This window comes from Musca vetustissima, unplaced genomic scaffold (assembly GCF_032173495.1).
Source record: "Musca vetustissima isolate MV318-11 ecotype Yass unplaced genomic scaffold, APGP_CSIRO_Mvet_v1 utg43627, whole genome shotgun sequence".
In the NCBI taxonomy this organism is placed as follows: domain Eukaryota; kingdom Metazoa; phylum Arthropoda; class Insecta; order Diptera; family Muscidae; genus Musca; species Musca vetustissima.
This window is the reverse complement of record NW_026885891.1, coordinates 34,235-62,106: the sequence shown is the minus strand read 5'-3', so window position 1 is coordinate 62,106 and position 27,872 is coordinate 34,235. Positions and strand designations below refer to the sequence as shown.

General features: G+C 35.9%; 1 protein-coding gene across 1 annotated transcript in view; it reads left to right on the top strand.

The window, feature by feature from the left end:
• Window positions 1-829: 829 nt before the first annotated feature.
• The window catches only part of LOC133333191 (octopamine receptor Oamb-like), a gene marked incomplete at its 5' end in the record, with an annotated part of 58,642 nt that continues 31,599 nt past the window's right edge, over window positions 830-27,872 (top strand). The window contains one exon of the mRNA XM_061541521.1: window positions 830-1,853. Coding sequence (XP_061397505.1) covers window positions 830-1,853 — 1,024 coding nt within the window. The remainder of the gene's footprint in view (window positions 1,854-27,872) is intronic.

Sequence of the window (27,872 nt, the reverse complement as noted above, 5' to 3'; positions counted from 1 at the left end):
GTCGCCATTTACATATTTTTTCGTTTTCATTTTAAGGGTACATCTACGTCGTTACGTCTGTCGGATTGGGTTCGAATACGAATCTCAGGTGTCCATTTTGTAGATATTAATTGTCGTGTAGGGTATCATATAGTTGACTCGTACTTTATTCACAGTGTGCTCGTTTGTACTCCATACAAAATGTGGATTCCAAAATGTGGATTCATTATAAACTTTTTTCAGTGAAATTAAATACATAATTTATTCCTGAAAATATATTTCTCACATTTCTCAAAAAAAAAAAAAAAAAAAAAAACTTTAAATTGTCTTAAGAATTTCCACTGTTTCGTCGAATTCTATGCCTAAATTAACAAGCTTTTAATTCGAACTTCAAAAAACCGCAGAACATCCCTGTGTCCTCTTCCTTTCTAAAAGTATCAACAATTATTACTTCCTTTCAAAGTGTGTGTGTGTAGATTTTTTTATTATAGTAACAACAAATTAAATTTCACAGAAAAAAAAACTTTCCACTTCACCTCAACTGCCATGTAGATTGGCTGTGTATGCTTCTCTATGTGTCAGTGGTTGTGTGTGTGTAAGTTGTGGAAAAGTTTTCTCATATTAATCAGATTTAATTATTCAAATGTTCTCTAGCATACCCAGGCGTACCGACAGACCGACCATAAACATAATTCCAACACCACTTAGCATACATTTGCCGGCTTTTTTACTTGCAATGGGCATATTCATCGTCGGTGTAGTGTTGCTGCTAATCCCATGACGTACTTTATTATCTTACGTTCTTGTTTTTTCTCATCTCATTTTCTCGTTCTTCTTCTTGTTTTTACAGCCAATGGCAGAGCCAACATACACCAGGGGAAATTATACGCTTTATTATGCCACTAGTACAACAACAGTTGCAAATGAGCCCTCATCAGTAACAACATCATCGTCGTCGTCGTCTTCATCCTCCTCCTCGTCGTCCTCATCACCGTTTGCGGTGCCACCAGCAGCACCACCTTTCATTTCCACATTTTCGTCCAAGTTTTTAAACCGAAAAAAGCGCCACAGGCCAAAGGCTGCCACAGCATCTTCCCATTTACCACCTGTAACTACTCATGACTGGCTGATGGAGGCCCAGGCTTCCTTGCCAGGCTCAGCCTCAGCAGCATCATCATCGTCGTTGTCCTCATCCATGTATAATTCATTTAATCCCTACGATCCATACCATGCCCACTTAGTTACTAAGAAGATTGCGAAAAATGTAAATAATCACAATGTCAACGCTGTGGCTGCATCGGCTAACATTGTAGCTGATGATCATTATGCGATGGACGACGGCCAGGATACTACATATGATGAGCATGAGCATAAATCTCGAGCAGATGATGATGGTGATGAAGAAGATGGTGAATATGGCGGATTTGATGCCAGTGGCAGTGGGGATAGCTCGTCGTCGGCAAGTTTTTCCAATGCCAACTATGAAACCTATAGTCGGGAGCATATACCGGATGATGACTATGGCTCATCAACCACCACCAGCAGCCGGAGTGCCAACAGTGCAATCACCAGCACTAGCACGAGCACAAGTAGAACTACCAGCAAAGCCACTAAAATCCCATCAACTACATATGACTATGTGGATTCATTGCCGTTATCATCGCCACTACCACCACCACCGCCGCCACCACTAACACCACCACCACCCTGCCCCTGGAAATGCGAGCTAACAAATGATCGCGGTTATGTTCTCTATTCCGCCCTCGGCTCCTTCTACATACCCATGTTTGTAATGCTTTTCTTTTACTGGCGCATTTATCGGGCGGCAGTGCGAACCACACGAGCCATTAATCAGGGATTTAAAACCACTAAGGGTAAGTAGCAATGATTTCGTTTTATTTTTCCGATTTGTTCTACCACAAACCTGTGCCGTCCAATTAAAAAAAGAAACAAAAACAAAGCGACATCAATTCAACACTCAACTCACATTTTTTCTCATTTAGAGTGTACTTCTTTAATTTTGTTTGTGGCAAATACCAAAACGTAGTTGTGACATGAAGTAGTGAAACCGTCATTGCGACAAATCAACTTGTTTTTATAAACAAAAAAAAAAAAAAAACTTTCATTTTAAAGCATTTTGTAAATCAATTAGATTTTGTTTGTTTTTGTAAAAACATTTTTCATTCTCAGATTAAACAATTAAAAAAACAATAAATAAATTAAAACACATTTTTCATTATTCACTATGCAATTTTAATACACATGCAAATAATACGAATACCAACATTGGTTTGGATTTAAGGTAGGAGGTTTGTACACTAACGTCTTTTTCATTGGTAATTCCATAAAACTTTATTTGGAATTGGCAGAATATTAGATTCGGCTAGCATCGAAGACAATATGTATTGTTTGAGATTTTTATTTTTTAAGCATATTGTATAATTGATGGGCGTATCTAGCACAGTTTTAGTGATTCCAGTAGTGTACGTCATCTACGTCGAAATTTTGGAAATACTTGAATACCCATTAGGACGCACAGATATCCCAACAATTTTCTGAAAGCAAATATATATTCAAATCGGGGGTGTCATAATTACAAATTTTGGAATTTTGGTGCACCATTTAGATAAAATTGGACGAAAATATATATAAAAGCTATATCTAAATTTCAAATGATTTCAACAAAACATTACGTTTAAAATGGAAGAATATATCTGAATCTGAAACGATTTCAATGAAACATAAACACACAATATTCATGACTCCGTGCACCATTTACTCAACATAGGACGAAATATACGTCTAAACCAAAAAAAAAAAAAACATAGGACCTTCGGACTAGGCCGACTATATGATACCCTTCAACAATTTGGATATATTCTATATATGTATCGTGGAAATCGAAAGATATATAGGGACATTGATGCACCATTTATAATAAATTGGATGAAAATATATATGGGAGCTATATCTAAATCTGAAGCGATTTTCACGAAACTTAACACACATCACTCTAGGCTCAATTCAGTACGCTACGTCAAATTTCGTGTAAATCTATATATATAGGGACTGTTGTGCACGATTTACATTAAAACGGATGAAAATATATATGGGAGCTATATCTAAATCTGAACCGATTTTTCAATTTCTATAGGGTTCGTCTTTGGACCAAATAGATGAGATGTGCCAAATTTCATTCAAACCGGATTATAAATGCGACCTGTACTTTGTTTACAATTTAACTTGGACAGATGGACGGACATTCATAAATCGAATTAGGAAGTGGTTCTATGCATATTCTAATAATTTTTGATAGGAGGTTCCCAATGAGCACCTAAAATATGAAATTAAAGCCTTTTCGATTGAACACCATATCCAAAATACCCTGCATTAGCCTTTATATGGCGTTTCCCTCGTAACTTGAGTTAAAATTTATAATTTAGGTAGGGAAAATCTCTACACAATTAAAACAATATTGTTTGAAACACTATCCAGAGACTTGGATCAATATTATTATCTAAAACTTTGGTAAATTTTTGCTGGGAATGCTTGGTGTCCCATGAGAACCCAAATTATCAAATAACAGTTAATGCCCAACATTCTGGGAGTAGTAGAAATGTATGTGCAACTTTCAAAGCCCTAAACGTTATATGGGGTTACCCTAAAAATTGGACCAATATTAGATGTATGAAGCTACTACCTATGAGCAACCAAAATATGAAATAACATTCAATTCTTTATATGGGTGGAGATACCAAAAGTAAATTCCGAATACTGAAGGTGGGCGTTGTACCGAAGCACCGAATGTTGGGATAATTGTTGGTACGATGATTTGAGAACCCAAATATCTAATTATAGCCAATTCGGTCACTGAGACATTGCTCAGAAGCTGCTGGGGAAATGTGTAAAACTAATACGAAACATTTTTATATTCCGTTTTGACACCCACCAAATCGATATCATATACTTTAAGAACATAGGCCATTAAGTTGATACCAATTATATAGTTGTATGTACTCATGTGGGAGTTTTATGTACTATGTGGGAGTTTTATGTACTATGTGGGAGTTATAGTTAAATAAATAAATTGTAACTAGGTATTCTAATATAGAGGGTGATCACTTTGAAATTATACATGAAGTTATGGTTAATAATGACGCATATAATTTTCGGTGATGATCGGAGATATTTATGGGATGAAGTGGATCGAAAACATAATATGTGTGTGTGTGTGTGTGTTTTTAAGACTCTCAAAGTTGAACATCGCAAAATTTCACAGGGGGAAGGAAGTTTGACTAAATTCAATATGAAGAGGGTCAAATTGCAGCTGATGACAGAAGTTGAATCTTACTGCGTAAATGTTCACCCGTGAAAACCAGATTTGGAAAATATGAAAGGCCAAAGAGTGCATATATAGCGAAATATTGCATAGGCTTAGAAAATGTTTCAAAAGTTAATCGCAAAACATTATACAATAATATACCTTCATATATAAGGCTGGGAAAAAAGAAATCCATTATTTTTATATGAGCTATAGGACATTATTAAACATGCTTCAGAATGTCCGATTTGGGCCATATATGCACCGTTTTGTTGTATAATTTGTTGCCATTTTAAAGGCATTTCTCGATCATTTCTCCGATTTTATCGACATTTTCGACGACCGAGGTGTATCTTTAACATCAAAAATTCCTGAAGGGAATCTACGAAACCAAAATTGCACATAATTAGCTGTATTTAGCCGCTTGGCTTGCATTTTCGCCGTTGTCAAAGAAAAACTGTAAAATATAATGAATGTTTTCTTTGTTCACTTCCATTTTTAACACCCTGTAACTCACGACAGAATGCACCAAACAAAACAAGTTAAATAATTCTTTATACTGCGAAATATGGCCTTTCCAACGAGTATAAATTGTTCGATCGATACTTTATGAGAAATATATCAGCACAGCCGTCTGTCGAAAAAAATAATGGATTTCTGATATTTTAAGTCCCCGCATAAAGTCCTTGATCGATGCAGCGAATTTGATTTAATTTTTTTTATTTTGAAGAAGAAATAATAAATACCAGATTTATGGAATTACCAAACCCTACTATCATTATACATAATAAACAATTTATTATTACAATTTGAACACATGGTCACAAAAAATTCATATCTAATTCATATTATCCCAGAAACCAATGTCTTAACATTCAATTGTGTTTTTGTCCAATCTTGATTCTTATAACATAAGCAAATTTGATACTTTGTTCTAATGTCTAACATATGTACATGTATGTAAAGTACCTTGTTATTTGAGGGACGAGGTATGAATATCTCGAACGTGTGTATATTTCTTGTCTATAGCTTCTATTTTAAAATTCAATGCACCTACAAAAGTTTACATACACATCTACACAAATACTCACACATGTACCTAAAAGTAAAATCTCAAATGGCTCGAGAAAATGAGTTCCTTATTTAAATAATCCATAAAAATGTGTATTGTAATTGAATTCATTTGTAATATTAATCCAGGTTATTTGCTAACAAGCACAATAAACATTTTCTTAAATCTAAAATTTTAAATACTGTAGATATGCGTACACACATACAGACACAGAAATAAAGAGCTCTGTTGGTAAAGACACACATACATCAAACAATAGAAGATTATATTTATACCATACATAGCTATGTTGACAGGATATTACAGCTTTGTGTGGCCCAAGAGTTTGTAACTCCGCGAAATATTGGTCCTAGATCCACCGTTTAGTATACCCATCGTCATATCTCGATTATCTGAGTCGATCTAGATATTTATATTCGTCCTTTAGTCAGTTCATTATAATTTGTAAACACGATACAAACCACAGTTATGGACCCATCGTCACGAAATTTTTATGGTAAGATCGTTTCTGGCAAAAGAAGATGCCTATTGGCCGCAATCAAAAGTCGAACGTTACGACATTTTACATAAATAAAGGGATGTGGTCAATGAATGGACATGCCTGTTTTGATAAAGATCGGTCAATATTTAGGGGGTCAAATGAGCCAAGACTTTTGTGTGAATAATAACAAAATTTGCATTCTATGGCGTATATATTTATCCCAGAAGGATATAGACCCGAGAAGTTGAGAATATATCCAAGACGAGTGGTTGAAATTTAAATTGATACGAATTTCATTGTTCTATGTACTCGGATGTGCGAATTTGATTTAAGTACTTACAGTTGTCTACGTATTCTGATAATGTTTAGTATTACCATTACTACATTAGAGGATAATGGCTTAGGACAATGGCTATAATTTTCGATGATGATCAGATAATATTTCGGGTATGAAAATAACCGAACACTTTATTTCTGGTTATCTAGTCACCCCAGATGTCACAATTATAAGCTAAGCATCAGAAAATGGGGAAGGCATTTAATTGACTGTCTTGATAATGAACGGGGGTTAAATGAACCAAATGTTTACTCTGCGCCAAATCCAAATCTTCCATCTATTCGTCGACTATAAAGCCGCATTCGACATCCATGCGTTCGGCATTTCTGCAAAATTATTATAGCTATGGAGGATAACTTCGAGTGGCACAATGTCAGCAGTTAAAGTCGGAAAAGACCTCTCGTGGCCTTTTAATACCGAACGAGGATTTAAACAAGGTGACAATTTGTCGTGTGACCTTTCCTAACATCCTGCTATGTTACTCACCTACGCCGACGACATTGACGCAATGGGTGGACCATTGCAAGCAGTAACAGCCTCCTTTGAACGAATCGAATCTGCCAAAGTGGGACTGACAGTACATGGCGAGAAGATCAAGCTAATGGTAACAACGCGCTAGATGTGCAGTAGAGACGGACCAACTATGGAACTTGAAAACTACAGCTTCGAGGCAGTGAACGATTTGATATACCTCGGTACCGGCATAAACAAAACTAATAACATCAGTTTTGAAATCCGGAGGAGAATAGTGTTGGCAAACAGATGCTACTGTGGTCTGAGTACGCAACTGAAAAGCAAAGCCACTTTCAGTTACTTACTCTACGAGACGCTGGTACTTGCGCAAGCAGATGAGGCAGCTCTTGGAGTGTTTGAAAGAAAAATTTTCCGGAAGATCTATGGGCCGATCTGAGTCGACGGTGAATATCGTCGTCGTATGAACTATGAGCTATACCATCAAGATAGTTAGACGGATCGAGCTGCAGCGACTACGCTGGCTAGGCCATGTTGTGAGAACGAATGAAGATTCTCTCACTCAAAAGATGGAAAGATCAAGTATAAGACAACATCTCGGAACCTGACCTTTGGGATGGGATGCGCACAAGACCGACTGGGATGGAAATCTTTTTTAAGTCCGGCTTATGGAACAACCGTTCTGTCACAAGCCGGCCAAGTAGGTGAGTAGGTTATGGAGTCATTTTTTACTACGGATAAACGTAATTCGAAAAAAATGCCGCAGAGTATTGACCTCTAATCGGTCAATAGAGTGCAAATGTCGCCAAATATTGGAATATAGATCCGCAGAAAGGTAAAGCTCTGTGGTAGTTGTGTAGGGCATCGTATTATCAGTCCCGTTCAACCATAACCCCATAACCGCATATTTCCACTAAAGAGACTTTAATTCGGAATTTCAGGCTTTTGGTTGTTGACATGTATATAGGGGAGATTGGGACAGATTCTATATAGATATTCTCCTAAACGTGTGTGATTTAGGTCAACCCTATTTCTGCTTGGTCTTTTATAGACAGAAGATCCTTTTAAAGAAACTCTTCTGTACATCTTCTACAGAAGTCTTATCAGGATTTTGTGTAGATGCTCAATTTTAAATATGCGGGATAAATTTATACCTTCCAAAGATAGGTTCTTTGTATACGGAAACCCTTTTGTAGGCTTTAAGTATATAGAAAGACCCTCTTTTTTCCTATATAATTATAATACCATATGTTGGTCTTCAAAATATAGAACCACGCTTGTGTGTCTACACCTACAGCTAGATAGCGTGAAGTAATTTTATGTAGGATGTTGCCAAATTTAAAACTCTTTAAAATGTATTCCAATTATCCCACACATTAATCATTGGTTTTTTGTTTTGTAATCAACAAAACAAACCCACATAAAATGTTATGAAAATATAACCGAGTTCCCCCCTTAAGGCGGTTTTATGTCATTAACATAAAATTATTTCCTCTTTTGGGATTTAAACATACTTTTCCGGTTTCCTGGTTTTGTTGTTCACTTACATAAACAAAAACGCTGGCTTCCTTATGTAAAATTGTGTTTTTGTTTCAAACTTAAACCACAACAATTACATACTTCTTTCTATTTTTAATATGCCACATACCCACACACATATACACCCTTTTTCTTCCTTCATTGTGTGTGTATGTGTTCGAAATCAATTTGTCGTTAACCCTTTTATCAGGTTAACACCAAAAAACAATATATGTATATATGAGGAAGATGAAGAAGATACCATGTCTTCATCATACGTATGTATATGTGTGCCAGTGTGTATGTGTTGTGAATATAGAAAGAAAAACGAAGATGGCCATTAGCTTACTCCAGGCATTTCATTGTCGAACAATGCAAATGTCAAAAACATAAAATATTTAATACAATACAATACTACTTAGACAACAAGAACAACAAGAGCAGCAGCAACACGAACAACAATGAACAACAACGAAAAACTGACAACATGAATGAATAAGAAGCAAACATGAGAAACCAAAAGATATGGCCCTAGCTACCAAATGTGAGTAGCAAACAAGCAATAGCAACAACAACAGTTGCTACTTGAGACGTTAAACAAAAGAATAAACGAACTGACAGCCATGCTAATATTCTGTCAGAAAGTTAAGCTCGTTATGGCCACTTTCAAAATACAGAATCTGAATGTACACACAACAAATGACCGAATTAGCTGAGAAGATCGTTTATATTGTATAGTGGGATTTTGTTGTGAGGTGGGAGGTTCTTAGGTCAAATTACTGAAGACTATGAAATATAAAAGTGATGGAGGTTGTATCATATTTCTGATGAAAATATGTCGTCAATCAAATGTTATAGATTCATCTTTCTTGAAGTAATTCATATGATGTTGTTATTTTAATTCAATACGTCATTATTCAATCCTTAAATAAATAAATAAACAAACAAAAATATCAAATCATTATTTTACATCGAAAATCTATCGTAAAGATGTGTTTTACCTTACGAAAGAGTCAAAGTACAGCCACTTTGATGGAAAAATTCGGCTAAATCATTATACCCTACACAACTATGTTGTCAGGGTATTAAAGCTTTTGTGCTTTGTGCAGCCCCAATAGTTTGTAACGCCGCGAAATATTGGTCCTACACCCACCTTTAAGTATACCGATCGTCATATCTCGACTAGCTGAGTCGATTTAGACATGTGTGTCCGTCCGTCCGTCTGTCCATTATAATTTGTAAACACGATACAGGTCCAAGTATGGCCCAATCTTCACGAAATTTTGCATGTAGGATGGGTTCTGGCCAATGAAGACCCCTATTGTTTCTGGTAAAGATCGGTTCATATTTAGGGGATGAAATGGACCAAATTTTTTTTTTGTGTGATTTTCTGGTTGCTCCAGAGGCCGTAATTATGGCCCGAACATTGTGAAATTTTACATGGAGAAGGGGATCGGGTTAAAGAATAAACATGCCTGTTTTGATAAAGATCGGTAAATATTTACCGGGTCAAATGGACCCTGACTTTTGTGTGAAAAATGACAAAGTTGGGATTCTATGGGGATTCTAGACGACTAGAAGAGGAATGGCTGACCTTTAAACTGATACCAATTATATTGTCATATGTTCTCGGATGTGGGAGTTATACTTAAATATTTACAGGTGCTTACGTATTCAGATATTATATAGTAACCCTTACCACACTAGAGGGCTGAAATATAACGCTGATCGATTTGAAATTTTCCATGTGGTCCCAGTTATGGTCAAGGACAGCGCTTGTAATTTTCGGTGATGATCAGATAATAATTTTGGGATGAAGTGAACCGAAACTTAATTTTTTGCAATTTTTCGAATCGATATATAGGCCACAGTTATAAACCGACCATCACCATACGCTGAAGTCAATCTGGACAAGTAATAAGAAGGGCTGTACTGAATATTAGTAATATTCGGAAAATATGTCAGTGTATGGAAGATGTGCTGTTGACCTCTAAGAGAGTGCAAATGTCACGAAATATTTCCCAGACTCGGAATAAACTTCTTTAGAAAGTGAGAACTCTGTCGTAGTTGTGTAGGGTATCGTATGGTCGGCCCCGTCCGACTATACTGCTCCGCTCACTGGTTTAATATACCGAAATTAGGTCAGATGGGGGCTATGAAAAGTCATAGCCTTCGAAATAGTTCTTCAAAATTAAAGTAAAAAAACAAAGTTTTACTCACTTTTATGGAAATGTGCGGTTGCACTATTCGAAAAACCTATTTATTGGAGCTACGTAAAAGACGTACATCGAAAATTTTCTAAAGATGTTTTCATCCACAAGAAGCCGTAATTTAAATTACGGCCACTTTGGTGGAAAAATGCGTCTAAAATCTTAAACATAGTAACAAAGGGCGGGACATTTATATGGTGGCGATGCCAAAACTAGAACCTATATAACGCAAAAATTGGTTTCATCTTCTATGAAACGGGCACAAAATTAAGGTAATAAGGCTGTACTTTTTTATGTCACCATATGGTGGAGGGTATTTTTACAGTAATTAAAAAAAATTGCCGGTCAGACGGTTAAATATATATAATTTTCCGTACATGATGTTTATCTTCTTTGAACACCAGACATATTAAAGATGTTCAATACAATGATAATTGTCTGGCAATTGCCTAAAAGAAGAAGGTCTCTTATCCTATATCGTCATCATAAATGCAAATGGACGTAACTACTTACTTACTTAGCTGGCTTGTGACATAACTTTCGTTCCATAAGTCGAGTTTAAAAAAGATTTCAAGGCGCGTCGGTCTTTTGCGCAGTTTTTCCAGTTTGAAAGATCATATTCGACGTCCACTTGATCTTTCCATCTTATTCGTGGCCTTTCCCTTATGCGTGAACCATCAGCTGGTTCGCTTTTAGTGGTAGCTTTAGGTAGCCTTGCTTTTGATTTGTTACTCAGGCCATAGTAGCATCTGTTGGCCAACACTATCCTTCCCCGAATTTCAAAATTGATGTCATTCGTTTTATTTATGGCGGTACCAAGGTATATAAAATATTTGACTACCTCGAAGTTTGGTCTGGGTCAGCTTGATCTTCTCGCCGTTTACTGCCAGACCCACTTTGGCAGACTCCTTCTCAGTTTGTTCAAAGGTGTCTGTTACCGCTCTCAATGTTCGACCCATTATGTCGATGTCATCGGCGTAGTCGCGTAACATGTGTTGTTTGGTGTACAGAGTGTCATTTCTATTCAGTTTTGCCACTCGTATGACCTTTTCCAGCAGGATGTTAAAAAGATCACACGACAAAGTGTCACCTTGTCTGAATCCTCGTTCGGTATTAAAGGGCTCCGAGAGGTCCTTTCTGGCTTTAAAAAAGGTCAGCATCTTGTGTCAGTTAAAGTTATCCTGCATAGCCAAATTAATTTTGCACGAATGCCGAACGTAGACATGGCTTTATACACCTCTGAACGGATAAAGCTGTCGAATGCGGCTTTATAGTCGACGAATAGGTGGTATGGATAGCATACCACGAGTAGGTGGTATGCTATCCATCACATATGTATGCGATGGGAAGAAGACTCTATAGTTGGCAAATATTGTCTTGTCTCCTTTTTTGTGCACGGGATACAGGATGCTGAGGTTCCAATCATTGAGCATGCATTCCTCTAGCCGAATTGTACTAATCAGCTGGTGCATGCTCCTGACCAGCATCTGACCGCCAGTCTTCAATAGTTCGGCTGGTAATCCATCGGCTCCTGCTGCTTTATTGTTCTTGAGCCGATTAATTGCTTTTATGACATCATTTTAGCTAGGTGGTATACACTTCATACCATCATCTCTTATTGGTTCTGGGGTATCTTCTTCACCGCCACTATTTGATACCAGAAGCTTTTCAAAATGCTCCTTCCCGAGCCTGAACACGCTGTCTGTATCTGTCACCTTCTTCATCTCTAGAGGAGGATATGCCTGCACCAAAACCTTCGGTATGATGTTTTACACGTTGGTAAAATTTCCGGACTTCATTCTGACTCCTGTACATCTCGATTTGCTCACGATCACGTTTTTCTTGTTCTTTCTTCTTTTTTCTGAAAACACGTTTCTCCTTCTTCTCCCGATAATTCTCTATCACATTAGGAGTTGCTACTGTCTGCAGGGTTATCCTATACGCTGCGTTTTTCACCAAAGTTGAATTACGATACTCCTGATCGTACCATCTTTTAGGCCATTTTTTTTGCTGAAGATTGTAGAGAGTGGGCAATTCTTTGCCATTGTGCTTCTATATTATTATCGGGACAAGAAGTGCTTTCGTCAAGCAGGTGGGTAAGTTGAGCGGAGTAGGCCCTGGCTACCTGTTGTGTTTGCAGCTTTTCGACGTCGAGTTTCAGTGTTGTGTGCGAACCTTGGCTGCTACAAGGTAGTGGTCCGAATCGATATTCGCTCCTCGGATCGATCGAATGTCTAATACACTGGATGAATGCCTTCCGTCTATCATAACATGATCAATTTGATTTCTCGTTGGTCGATCGAGAGAAATCCAAGTGGCGTTGGGTATATCAATGCGTTGTCGGATGTTTCTTCATTATGGCTGAATTTTCCGACGGTGGGGCCAAAGATATTTCCCCTCCAATTTTTGCATTAAAATCTCCTAGCAGAATTTTTATGTCATGGTCAGGGCAGCGATCATATGCTGTTTCTAGGCGCTCGTAAAATATGTCTTTGGTCTGTTCATCTTTGTCTTCGTCGGAGCATGGCCGCAAATAAGACTGATGTAGAAGAACTTCATTTTATGCAGATTACAGCAATTCGCTTATCTACTGGAATGAATCTGGAGACGAGGTCTTTTATTCTATTGTTAACCATAAATCCGCAGCCAAATTCATGTCTCTTTTCATGCGTAATCGTCTGATTTACTTACGCCTGTCTCTTTCCATCGCATTTCCTGTAAGGCAATAATATCGGCTTTGTACTTATTGAGTACATCCGCCAAAGTGAAAACTGCGTCTGTTCTGTACAACGTGCGCACATTCCAAGTGCAGATTCGCAGATCGTGGTCCTTTATACTTCTGAAGGGGTCGTCAACATTAGGGGGGTTTGGCTTTTTTTCTTTGCTTTTTCGTAGTAGGAGGGGTTTTCCGAGTGTAAGCAACTAACCCGACGCCCATTTTTTTATAGTCCTTATGGATGAACTCGCGGCACATATTAGCTCACTATTTCAGCGGTTGATGAAAATAGCTAACCCAGGTGACACCGCAGGGAGGTCAGTGTCCACAATTGAGATGAAAGAGGGACCAAGACAAGCCTGGACTTCGCAATGTTAAAGCCAATCAGAGCCGTTGCTTAGTATCTATCAGCCCATATGCCATCCAAAAAAATTAGGTAATTAGAGGATGAAAATATTGCGATGTAGCTCTGCAGAATTTTAAAGTCGAAAAAATGAGGTAATTAGAGGATGAAAATATTGCGAAATTTTGCACAGTCTCGCGATGTAGCTTCGCAGAATTTTAAAGTCCAGTGGTGGACTTTACATCAGGTCTTATTTTAGGAGGATCTCAGATTAATTTTGTGTTTACTTGCAGAACCCTTTTGTTCTTGCAGTTGGTATATGTACACCTTTTATATCGCAGATATAGACACCCCTCAGTTTGTCTACAATGCTCCTCAGCACATTTATAACATTTATATACTATTCCTTCAGTTGGTCTAGAAAGACTACATAAAAACTTGTTATTTGTCTATAAACAATCGATTCAGCACCTCTGGTATAAAGTCTGTCTAACCTCCAGATCCCATACATTCATCTAAAAAGACACCGTGATATATACCTTTTAGATTCTATGCTTAAGCTCGTCTTTCAGCATCTACTCATTTTTCCCTAAAATCCTCTCTATCCAGTCTTCCTTTACTTAGTCTATAAAGACTGTCATCATCTTGTCAGATCCTCATCTATAAGGACACATTTCATCTATAATGTACCGCAATACCACTCCTCTAATGGAGATCGTTAAAATAGTCGAAGCCGGATATAAACATTTTCGTATTGTGTTTCTATTTTCTTACCCAGTTCCTCGACAGTTTTCCTCTACATACCGTTGGCTATACATATAAATGCACTTGAATTCATATCTAAGAAAAACAAACGAACAAACTTTTCCAACTCCCGCATGGCAATGATGACTCACACACATACACACACACTGATTTTTTTGTGCAAAACTCAAGTGGTACTTGGAAGAGATTTCAAGGGTAACAACGAAAACAAATAAACAAGACAGGCGAATAGACAAACAGACAGAGGAAGAGACAGACAGACATACAAACGTAAAAGACATGGACAACAAAAGCAACGACAACAAGGAAAAATAATCTGAATTCCATTCATGTACCAGTCAGTCAGGCAGGCAGACTGGAAGGTAGTCAGCCAGTCATTCAGTGAAGGTGAGCAAATGAAATTAAGAATTTGTTCATGTCACATTTTCGTAGCCAAGCAACAACAACATCAACGAAACCAAATACAAAACAAGTGATAGTTTGTTCAAGACATTCTCCAAGACAGAGACTGAATTGTTGGTTGGCAGACTGGATGGTTCGGTGGACGGACGGCTGGATGGATGGGTGCTTAATTAATTTCGAACTTGAGAAAGTTGTCATAGTCCTTCTTCTTCGTTGCCATTGCTATTGTTGTTAATTTATTCGATGTTTGTTCTAGTCATTCTTGGGAAAAAGGATTTAGACAAAAAAGGATGCCATCAACAAGTGTATGACTGTGTGTATGTGTTGGTATGAAAGTACATTCAAGAAGAATGTGTTAAATACTATAAAGATGTGGGTGAAAATACATATCTACCAGTATGTGTGTTTGTTTGCAAGCTACTGCATGATGAATCCTTAGCTTAGCTGCTGTATATTTCAATGTAGGGTTTCTCGTATAAATTGTGACTAATTGGAAATGTAAATATGCGCAAAACGACAAGAATAGCAACAGCCGTCACATAAGCGACAGCAACAGCGCTAGAAGCAGTAGCAGCACCAACTTTGTCTTCTCATTCGGATTAAAAGATGCCAAATTAAAATAAATAATTGTACAAATGTGAAGGAATTTGTGGTACTTCCAATGTACTCGTTCGTTTGTTCTGCTTCTTGGTAATATCTTCTGTTTATCAACATTAACAGGAAATTTAATGTCACCGAATTATAAGGAGTGGATGGGTGGTGTGCACTTAAATTGCCAACCCTCGCAATGCGGGGTAAATTGTAATCTATTAAAGAGATAAGAGTCTGATATTGTATTTAGTAGCGTCTGGGTTGTGTCTGCGAAGTGAGATTTGTATCCTTGAAACGCCAAGGAATTTTAAATTACAAAAAGGATTTTGATTGCTTTAAATGCGTTTAAATGAAATTAAATTTACTGTAAACGTTCATTTGTTGAGGATGGCAGAATGTAATTGTAAGAGATGCTTTGTATTTAAATTTTCGTGGGTATGTACTTTAAATTAGTACACAAAACATGTAGTGAACATTAAATTAGAGGTAAAAGGTATAACTTGATAATGCTCTCTCATCACAGGACAGGAAGTGAATATTTTAGGTTTTTTTTAATTTTAGGGAATTCAATGAAGCAAAGAATTGCTTTTAAAGTTAAAGCCACATAGCCCAATATGCCTGATGAGCCGCTTAACCAACGGCGAAACGCGTCGCATAATGGTGGGTACGTAGCTTGTTCTCCTGGCTTTCCTTTGCAAAACTTAGATCATTAAGCTCGACTCAAAAGAGTATAAAAAATCACTTAAAATTATAGTTTCTCTAAAATCCCAAAATTTTACAAAGAAGGAGACATGAGTAGCTACAGAGCAAATGGACTCTGTCTTTGTATACAAATGTATTGTCAAAACACTTCTTCCATTCCGCTGGAGACACCTCCAAAATATAGGTTTTTTTTAATTTTTAAACAGCATCTTCTGGTGGCGAAAATCTTTCACGACGCATTTCTAGTCTTGATATGCCGCAAAAACTTGAGATGGGACATTTTTAATTGCATAACTATTTTTTTAAGAATGTGACAGTTTTTGAGGAAGGTGGCAGAGATGATGTAGCTATATAGCCGATAATAGCATTTGGCCTCTAGGCCCCATCTTCAAACTTTTTACACTCATGATGAAAATATTAGGTTATGCAAAGTTTGGCTGAAGAATAATAAAGCAGCGGGTGCTGATAAGTTACCAGACGAACTATTCAAGACAGGTGATCAGATGCTGGTCAGGAGCATGCGCCAGCTGATTAGTACAATTTGGCTAGAGGAGTGTATGCTCAATGATTGGAACCTCAGCATCCAGTGTCCTGTGCACAAAAAACAGACAAGACGATATATGCCAACTATAGAGGAATAAATCTCCTTCCCATAAGTCTCCTTCCCATCGCATATGGACCATACCGATGCTGCTTCAGACCTGACATTCCACCTATTCGTCGACTATAAAGCCGCTTTCGACATCCCTATCCGTTCAAAAGGTGTTTAAAGCCAAGTCTACGTTCGACATTCCTACAAAATTAATACGGCTATGCAGGATAACTTTAAGTGGCACATGGTCAGCAGTTAAGGTCGGAAAGGACTTATCAGATCCCTTCAATACCGAACGAGCATTCAGACAAGTTGACAGTTTTTCGTGTGACCTTTTTTTAATATCCTGCTGGAAAATGTCATACGAGATGCAAATATGAACAGAAATGACACTATGTACACCAAACAGCATATGTTACTTGCCTACGCCGACGATATCGACGTAATGGGTCGAACATTGCGAGCGGAAACAGACACCTTTGAACGAATTGAGAAGGAGTCTGTAAAAGTGGGTTTGACTGCAAATGGCGAGAAGACCAAGTTGATGGTATCAACGGCTTCCAGTAGACTCGGTCCAACTGTGGAACTTGAAAATTACAGCTTCGAGGTAGTGAACGATTTTATATACCTAGGTACCACCATAAACAAAACTAATAACATCAGCTTTAAAATCCGGAGGAGAATAGTGTTGGCCAACAGATGCTACTATGGTATGATTGCTGTTGTATGGATGTGAAGAATGCGTACTTGCGAAAGCAAATGAGTCAGCTCTTGGAGCGTTTGAGAGAAAAATTCTCCAAAAGATCTATGGACCGAGCTGCGTTGACGGCGAATGCCGCCGTCGAATGAACCATGAGCTATACCATCTGTTCTCTGACATCGACATTGTCAGACGTATCGAGCTGCAGCGACTACGTTGGCTAGGATCTTTTAAATTGGATGATATGCGGACAAGACCGACGCGTTGGAAAATCTTTTTAAGGCACGGCTTATGGAACAACCGTTTTGTCATAAACCAGATAAGTTAGTAAGTAAGCTGCATTTTCCAACTCAAGTGGCCTTAATTTGGTTTTCCAGGTTCTTGGAGGGTGTCCAGGTCCAGATTTTGACATGTCCCCATATAGAGGATCTGCCACATTAACCGTGGTTTAAGGTTCTAAAAGCAGGCTCTTTAATTTTTCTACAATTACATTAGAAAAATCATGAAAGGCTTTGGGGTTTGAAAGGGATAAGTTTAATCGGCCGTTAAAAAAGTCAGGTTTTCTCCCGTGAAAATTATCACTAAACTAATAAAAAACTAATGAGCAGAGCAGTATAGTCTGACGGGCTTGACCATATAATACCCTACACAACTTCCACGAAAATCTATGTTTTTTCCATAGTTCACCCTCTTGACCGGTCAACCAATTTAAGGTCAACCACTCCTCTTGGATATACTATCAACTTCTCGGGTCTATATAGAATACATAATTGCGGCCTTTGGAGCGACCAAAAAAACCGACAATAATTAAGTATTTGGTCCATTTAATCCCCTAAATATTAACCGATATTTACAAAGGGCAAGTAATAGTGAATTTCTTGAATATTGGTCCATAACTGTGGCCTGTATCGTGTTTACAAATTATAACAGAAAGAGGGATCTGTCTAGATCGACTCAGCTAGTCAAGATTTAACGATCGGTATACTTAAAGGTGGGTCTATATCGCGTTACAATAATTAAATCAATTAAAAAAGCTTAATAATCTGGAAATGGTAATGGGTTGAGGTCTGCAATCAGTTGTATGGATTAGCGAGGTTTAACTGTATTTCTGACAAATCCGATAGCTCTTCATAATGTACAATTTATTAAGTTATCGGATCGATGTAAGTGGACCCTATCTAAAATATATATAAAATCTTATGAGCTACATTTTTGTATAGGTTAAAAAATCGTTTCTTATGGTATTTAGATCACGGTTCAAGAAACTAAGAACTAAAATACGTGTAAAAACTCTAGACAGAAAGAGGATATATTTTACAAAAATATCTCTCATTCGATTTGACTGAACTCAAAAACAACCGGCAATATCCGCAAACAAAGATATAAAGATTTTTCTTCATGAACTTAAGAGTTTCTAGCAAACATTTCATCACTCTATAAATCAAACCCTTGACCTGTGGTCTGTTAGTTGTTAGTGAAAGCCAAGAGTTTTCGTCCCTATAAGGATTCTTCTATCCCCAGACCATGATCTCCATGTTGTGTCAGAGTGTTATAAAGGGACAATGGTTGTAAACTCCCACAGGTATCTTTGGATAGTATTCGCTTCAGAAAATATAACTCATCTCTCTCCTTTAATTAAAACATTGCAGCATCGTAATATTGTCTTTGAATTTATTCGACGGTGGAGCTATAGCTTCACTCCTTTCATATCCCATACAAAGGTTAAATTTGAACAATTGTATAATTCGTATTTATCTTCGATTAAAGACAATCGGAGCTTTTTGGAATATTTTCATGATATTTCATCCATTCTCACAGCATTGCCTAGCCAACGTAGTCGCTGCAGCTCGATACTTCTGACTATGTCAATGTCAGAACATATATTGTTCATTCGAAGGCAATATTTCATCGTCGACGCAGATCGGTCCATAGATCTTCAGGAGAATTTTTCTCACAAACACTTGTCTGCTTGCACAAGTTCCCGTGCTTCAGATCCATAGAACAGCACGGGAAATATAAACGTCTTGTAGAGTATTGGTTTGGTCTGGCGAGAGGTGACCTTGCTTTTGAGTTACTTACTCAGACCATAGTAGCATCTCTTGGCAAACACTATTGTCCACCGGATTTCAAAGCAGATCTTATTAGTTTTGTTTATGGCGGTACTGAGATATATAAAATCGTTCACTACCTCGAAGCTGTAGTTTTCAAGTTTCACAGTTGGTCCGAGTCTATTGGACGTCTTGCGCGTGAATATCATCAGCTTTGATACCACTTTGGCTCTCAATATTCGACCCATTATGTCGATGTCGTCGGCGAGTAACATATGCTGTTTGGTGTACAGAGTGTCATTTCTGTTCAATTTTGCATCTCGTATGATCTTTTCCAGCAGGATGTCAAACATGTCACCTTGTCTGAATCCTCGTTCGGTATTGAAGGGTCCTTTCTTTAACTGCTGACCTTTTACCATTTAAATATATCATTTATAGCCGTATTAATTATGCAGGAATACCAAGCAAGCGCGCACATCTTAGAGTAAATTTTCCTTTGGAGTATATTTTACACATATCATCAGCTTATATTATCATAATATGGAATTAAAAAGACCCCTGTGTATAAATTTCGTAAATATTTCCATAGTACATAAATCAAGTCCCAGCACTGTTCTGACTTGTTACACAATTATTGCAGACTGTTAATATTACCCCTGTTTTGCTGTTGTTGTTTGTTTGGACAACACTTTCTAGATACTTATGTACATTTAAAAAAAGACAGAAAAAAGGTTATATATGAACGTTGGTATCACATATATATTCATATGAGTAAACCCACATATGTCACCTACATATACAAGTATGTATGTAAACATACATTTAGACCCACACATGTTGGATGGTGTTTATATTTGTTAATAGAAAACATTGCCTATGGGTATACAACTTGTTGTTGCTATTGTTATACGCGGAAGGATGGTTCTTTTTGGATTCATGCGGGTGTGTGTGTCGTATTCATCGTTGTTTATGGGTGAATTCCATGAATCAAGACCAGATAATAGGTTGTACTAAAAATACTCAAAGGAATTTATACATTAATTTTGAAAATGATTCCCTTAAAAACTGATAGCTGTTAAATTGCTTATTATCGTCTTCTTTGTTAAATTTTCTAATATTACCCAATTGACTTATAATATGTAAGATTATTTTTGTCTGCAACCATTACATCCCTATAAATTTCGCATCTCCCCCCTTCCACACACACATATATATTTTCATTACAAAGAATATTGAAACAAAGGCTTTCATAAACAAATAAAAAGAAGAAACATGAACACATAGCCAGCCATAGTTAAATATGGGTCACATCGGTAAACAAAACCAACAGAAACAGCAAATTTTAACCTTCATCATTAGCCGTATATTTGGAAGGGAGGGAGAGGGATCCTCACTCACCAACCAAAGGAAGATAGTCAGTGATTTTATTTCCTTTCTTTGTCGATTTGTTGTTGTTGTTGCTGCTGGTCTTTATAGTTATATTTTTAGCTGTAGAAATACCAGTTACGCTCGATGGCAAACATCATGGCCGAGTAGCTTTAATGAATTTGAATCCGAAAAACAAAAGAAAATGCCGTTGGGGCTGGGCAGAGCAAAACATAAAAAAAATGGAAAGAAAATAAATTAAACAAATAAAAACATAACACTGTTGTTGATGTGTGGATGTGCACGGAGGATTAGATAAGAGAACATTAAACCCCTCCAAGATTTAGTTAGTCATTAAAATCTTTTGTGTTTGTATTGGTGTTATGTTTGTTTGAGTCAATAGGGATTTCTTTTTTTCTCTGTGGTGGAATGTTATAATTAAAGTGGAAATATTTTAAGTATCAATATATTTATACTGAAATTGATTATGTTGAATTACAAAGGAATGTTTATAGGAATTTTTTAAAGTGGCGGAACTCGAATAAAATCAGATTTATATGCGAAAAAATAAAGCGTTCATTAAATTTCTCTAAATAAAATAATGGCACTAGACATTGCAGTATCAGAATTCATGATTTAACTGTTATAAAACTTCCGAAGAATATATTGTCAAATATTCCCCTAAGTCATTATTAAGATATTTCCAATGCAAAAATTCTAAATTCTAATATCGAACATTTTTGACAATATGCTTTTATACGTATATACTGAAATTGCAATTAAAATTAATTTAAAAAGAAAATGTTGGTGTATACATGTGGTGTAGTTTGTATGTCAGAGTATTATAACTTTGTGCAGCCCAATATTTTGAAACACCAGATTTGGATTCTATATGTAAATACCTGATTATGGACAACGCATCAAAAAATCAAAATTTGAGGGTAAATTTGTGTACAGTACTAATTTGTATATACATTCCAAATTATTCAAATCGATTCGTGTTCAAACTGCACGAGTTCTGCCATCAGAATTATTTTTGATTCTTGTAAAAATGAATATAGAGAATAATTTGAAATGATTTTTCTGTCGATTTTGCATTTGGTTTTCTTGATATTGGATTTTAATTTTTCCGAAAGAATGTACTGTATCTCCCGAATGCAAGAATGTAGCGATGTCAAATTTTGTGCATATCCTATTTAGGACAGCTGCATTAAATCTGTGAACATTAATTTGTTTTAAGATTGCGGAAAAATTTCGGGGCTCAAAGGGATAAAAAATTAAAGAGTACCAAATAAAAGCGCTAAAAATGTTATAAGAGAAATTAGTAGGATTGGCTGTAATTTGATATTTTGGATTCTCATTAGGTAAAAATTTTCTGCCAAAAATGATCAATTTGGGTCTTTGTTTCGAGGTAGGTCCTAGAAAACGGGCAGGTTTTTTCATCAAATTGACTATAATTTCAAATTTTGAAGAAAATGACTAAGGTTTTTTATTTTGAAGGTTTTAGTAGCATTCTCTGGGTTCTCGAGGGTAGGATATATTAATGCGGACAATTTTTTACATATGTCTATATTTGGACATATCCACCATATAAAGGTTCTATCCTATTTGCGTCATTTTAAGGTTTAAAGCTTTTCCCGCCGAAGTGGCTATATTTTAAAAATATTTTGGTCGAAATTTTTTGATATAGGTACAACTTTTGGCGTAACTCCATTATGAAGTGGGACGCGATCCATTTTCAGTACTCTGAAATATCTATAATTTGGCATTCCGTATTCCCTGTGAAAAATTGAGGTGCTAGATAAATTTGTTTGGTGCTAAACGAGTTTAAAAAGGCTAAATCTAGAACTAAAAGTGCTAAATTGGCAACACTGTATGCGAGTCTGTCTGTCCATCCGTCTGTCCATTATATTTTGTAAACACGATACAGGCCACAGTTATGGACCAATCATCTCGAAATTTTGCATGTGGGATGAATGGGTTCTGGCCAAAGAAGACCCCTATATTAGTGGTAATTATCCGTTAATATTTGGCGGATGAAATGGGCCAACAACTTTATTTTTGTCTGTTTTTTCTGCTCGCTCTACCACCAGGAAGGGAATCTGGCCAAAAAATAAGAATGACTTTTTAGATGAATATCGATCAATAAGCGGGTCAAATGGACCCTAAATTTTAGGTGAAAAATGTGCATTCTCGTCAGTGTTGCCAAAACTCTGTTGAGAAAAAATGCTAGATTTTGTTGAAAAAAATGCTAGAAAGTGCTAGAAAATTTAAAAAAGTGCCAGAAAAAAGTGCTAAAATTTAAATGAATAAAATTGTTAATATGTAATAATGAAATATTCATCAGAGACCCCATTTTTCTTAAAGGCTATTCTTTGTCGATTTAGCCATGTCCATTCGATTGAGGTCGCAATATTGAAAACAGAGCTTTGGAATTTTGCCCATATATTGCACTACTCCTAGGACATTTGGTATTGGAAATTAAACATATTGGTCTTTTTTGTGTATACCATACCCAATATTTGATTTTTTTAAGGTTTTGGGCACATTTTCAACCTAATATGCGGTTTTGTATTTCGGATTCTCCCTGTGTAGAAAGTCTTCTTACTAAAAATTATCAACATTGGTCCACTTTTAAACGTAGCCCTCATAAACACGTTTTAAAATCGAATTGGCTTTAATTTGATATTTCAAATTGAGTAAAAAATCTCCTTATCAGAAATTATTAATATATGTACATATTTAGGGGTTGCTGGTTAACGGCAGCACCCCATTATCCCAAAGTAACTGTAATTTCATATTTCGGGATTTTGGAGGTTAGCAAATCGAAGGATATAAAGGGACTTTGGTGCACTATTTACCTAAAATCGGCTATATCTAAATCTGAACCGATATTCATGAAATTTAACATAGATCTTTCTGAAATTTTGCAGTACCATATGCAAAATTTCAAGCCAATCGTAGGATATATAGGGACTTTGGTGCACCATTTACATAAAATCGCACGACAATTTATATGGGAGCTACATATATCGAATCTGGACCGATTTTCTCGAAACTCACCACCCATCATTGCAAACTTAATTCAATACTCTATGCCAAATTTCGTGCAAATCGAAAGATATATAGGGACTTTGGTGCACCATTTACATTAAATCGAACGGAAATATATATGGGAGCTATATCTAAATCTTAACCGATTTTCACGAAATTTAACACACGTCTTTCTAGGCTTAATCACTATGCACAAATTTCGTGCAAATCGAAAGGATATATAGGGCCTTACCTTAAATCGGACGAAAATATATATGGAATCTATATCTACATCTGAACCTATTTCCACAAATAAATGAGCTGTGCCAAATTTAATCCAATTCGAATCAAAAATGCGAGTTGTACTTTGTTTACAATTTAACATGGACAGACGGACGGACATGCATAAATCGGCTTAAAAAGTGATTCAATGCATATTCTCAAAAGGAACCGTGTGTCTATCTCGTTTCCTTTTGCCTGTTACAAACATATGCACAAATAAATAAGACCCTGACCGTAGTGTGGTGAAGAGTATAAAAATATATGTTTGCCGACATTTTTCTATTTTGGTCCTGTTCGGTACTCTTAAGTGGTTTTAACTTGGCATTCAGGATGGCCGGTGCATTAAAAAACTTATTTTCAGAAAATTTCAATGGACCGCTTTATTTGGTTTTTTCAAATAAACAATCTACTAGCAGACAATGTCATAGTCACCATATGAAGTACCTGCTTACAAATCTACTGTCACTTTTTTAACATTGGAAAATCAAATTCAACGCGTGAAACATAGGGAAATTTCAATGCGTCAATATGAAATCGAAAAACGGGAAAATTTGTTCGGATGAAACAAAAATTATAAAAAATTACTGAAAAATAAAAAATGCTAAAAAAAGTGCTAGGTGCTAGATCACTTTTTTTGGTGCTAAACGAGTTTAAAAAGTGCTAAATCTAGCACTAAAAGTGCTAAATTGGCAACACTGATTCTCGTAGAGGACATAGACCGGAGAAGTTGACAGTATATCCAAGAGGAGTGGTTGTCCTTTAAATTGTTACCAAATATCCAAGTATCTAATCGTATAGGGGAGTTATACGTAAATATTAAAAGGGATCTACGTATCAGATATTGCGTAATTATAGCGCTGATCGCTGTGAAATTTTACATGCAGTTAGGGTAATGTTTAACGGGTGATATTAAGTGGATGAAATGGACCGAACATTTATTTTATGTCTGTTTTTCAAGTCGCTCTAGAGACCACAATTGTAAGCCGAACATCACAACACATTATGACCAACTAATTGGAAGGCCAATTTTGATAATGATCGACCGGACACATCAACCAAGACCTTTCTATGTAAAATTTCAAAATTTGCATGCTAAGTTCAGAAAATGTTCACCCCAGGAAAAACGTGATGGTAAGAAAGAGGAGCTGTTGACATCTAATAGGCCTAAAGGGGGCAAATATTTCGAAATATAGGCTCTAATATAGATCCCAAGAAATTTAGAGTTCCATTGTAGTTGTGTAGGGAATCGTATGGTCGGCCTGTCCAACTATACTGCTCCTGGTCTTAATTTAAAATTTTCCCATATAAAAAAAATATTCCTTAATAAATCCACGCCTCAGTTGGCCCTTGAAAAATATTCCTTAATAAATCCACGCCTCAGTTGGCCCTTGAAAAATATTCCTTAATAAATCCACGCCTCAGTTGGCCCTTGAAAAATATTCCTTAAAAATATTCCTTAATAAATCCACGCCTCAGTTGGCCCTTGAAAAATATTCTTTAATAAATCCACGCCTCAGTTGGCCCTTGAAAAATATTCTTTAATAAATCCGCGCCCTTGAAAAATATTCCTTAATAAATCCTCGCCTCAGTTGGCCCTTGAAAAATATTCCTTAATAAATCCACGCCTCAGTTGGCCCTTGAAAAAATATTCTTTAATAAATCCATAAATCCACGACTTGTAATGGTCCTTGAAAAAATATTCTTTAATAAATCCACGCCTTGTAATGGCCCTTGAAAAAATATTCTTTAATAAATCCACGCCTTGTAATGGTCCTTGAAAAAATATTCTTTATTAAATCCACGCCTTGTAATGGTCCTTGAAAAAACTATTCATTAAAAACCCCATTTAAAGGGACCACCCCCATTCTCGGGGGTGTCCCTAAATGTCCCTACAAAATTTCAAGTGAAAATCTCAAGAACTCTTGAAGATATAGCCGATTTATTGTGTCAGCATCAGGTGACGGCTGAAGGGCTTCTCAAACTTGAAACGCGTTTTTCTCTAAACATTTTTTTGTGAATGGCGGGAACGATAACTCAAAGGTTAAGGTCAATATCATGAAAAGGTCAATATCATGAAAGGTCTGCAAAGACAGGTCAACAAATCCAAAACTATTAAATTTACTCATTTACTTTATTATTTCCCGAGTTATATAAGGGTGAACCTAGGGTTCAGCTGTGTTAAAAAATTCTACTAGCGCAATCTATATATTGGGCCGGGTAATGTTACATTTGCCTATGTATTATTGATTATAAAGAGTACAATTTGGTCGACAGTTCAATTTTGGAATAAGGGACTTATTAAATTTATTATATTAATTTTTTTCTAAATTTATAACACCAGAAATCCAAACCGTAAATATACGAAATCAGTTTGTTGCTCATAAAAATATTTTTTTTTAGAATAATATGCAGGAAAAAAAACACCATTGCATTCTTTTCATACACAACATAAAAAATTGTAAACATATTTACAAACATTGTCAACTTGAATGAATAATTATTTTTTAAGCTGCATACTCGTACATAACACCACAATTATACATATATACACAAAAACATATTGAAAAAAAAAAAAACAAATTGTAAGTATATAATTTTTAATTAAATATTTAGTTATTTGTTTTTGTTTTTTCATAAAAATGCATTAAATATTTTAATATAATTACTAGAAAATGTCTGTAACATCAAATGTATAGCTAAGATTTTTTTCCAATAATCTCATATAAAAAATATTGTCAATAACAAAAAACAAGCTAATGTAAGTATGTAAAATAAAATAAATAAAAAAATCCCTGAACATTTGTAATTAAAAAAAATGAAGAAACCAGCAAAAATAAAATCCTTGCTTAAATAATAAAATAGAAAACCCGTAGTGAACCCGGCATAACCAACAACCAAACGAACGAATAAAACAATGAATTTTATTAATTTGTTTTTATGGAATCAGGCCTAAGACTAATCTGTAAATAGTAGTAATATAAAAAATTCCATTCCAAGGTAAATGATGTGGAAATTGAAGCATTCATAAAGCAAATAAGAAGAGGAATATACACAAAAACGAACATAATTACTGACAAAACAACACAACACAACAACAATACAAAATTGTGTAACAATCAAAAATGTCATACTTTGTTAAATATTTATCAAAATTTTTGTATTTATTTGTATTCTCAAATTTTGTCCTTGAATTGAAATCTTATTCGTTTTTATTTTCATCTTGTCATTGGCGAGCAATTTCTTGAAAAAAGAAGTGTAAAAATTTATTTCTTTTGTTGTTATTTACAAAACTTGCTTTGTCTTAACTTCAAAATTTAATTATGTTTTTTTCTGTTTGTTTATTGTTTTGTGCAAAAAAAAAAAAAAAAAATTCTTTGGTAATTGGTTTTAATTAAACTTGGTAACATTTTATGGAGTGAAAACAAATTAAACGAGACATTTTTTCGGTTAAAAGAAAAACTTTTGCTATTGTATTGGAATCAGACTTTGTAATTAATGAATATTTGTTTGTTTCAAAAAGAGGTAAATTTTGTTGTGGTTCATAAAGTGTACCTCATGACGTATACGCAATACTGAATATTTTAAATAATGCTCATACGCAAGGTAATACTCTTTTCAGATTTTGGGATTTTTACAGGACAGGCGGAACAGGACATATGAAAAATAAAATAGAGAAATAAAATTTTGCATTACAATTATCAACGTAGATGTTTGGATTTAAAAGTGGATGAATGCCAAATTATTGAAACTATACCCAAATTTCCATTCCCATGGTTTTTATACCCTTCACCACACTGTGGTACAGGGTATTATGTCTTTGTGCATATGTTTGTAACAGGCAAAAATAATCGAGATAGACCCATGGTTCCTTTTGAGAATATACATAGAATCACTTTCTAAGTCGATTTATGCATGTCCGTCCGTCCGTCTGTCCGATGTCTGTC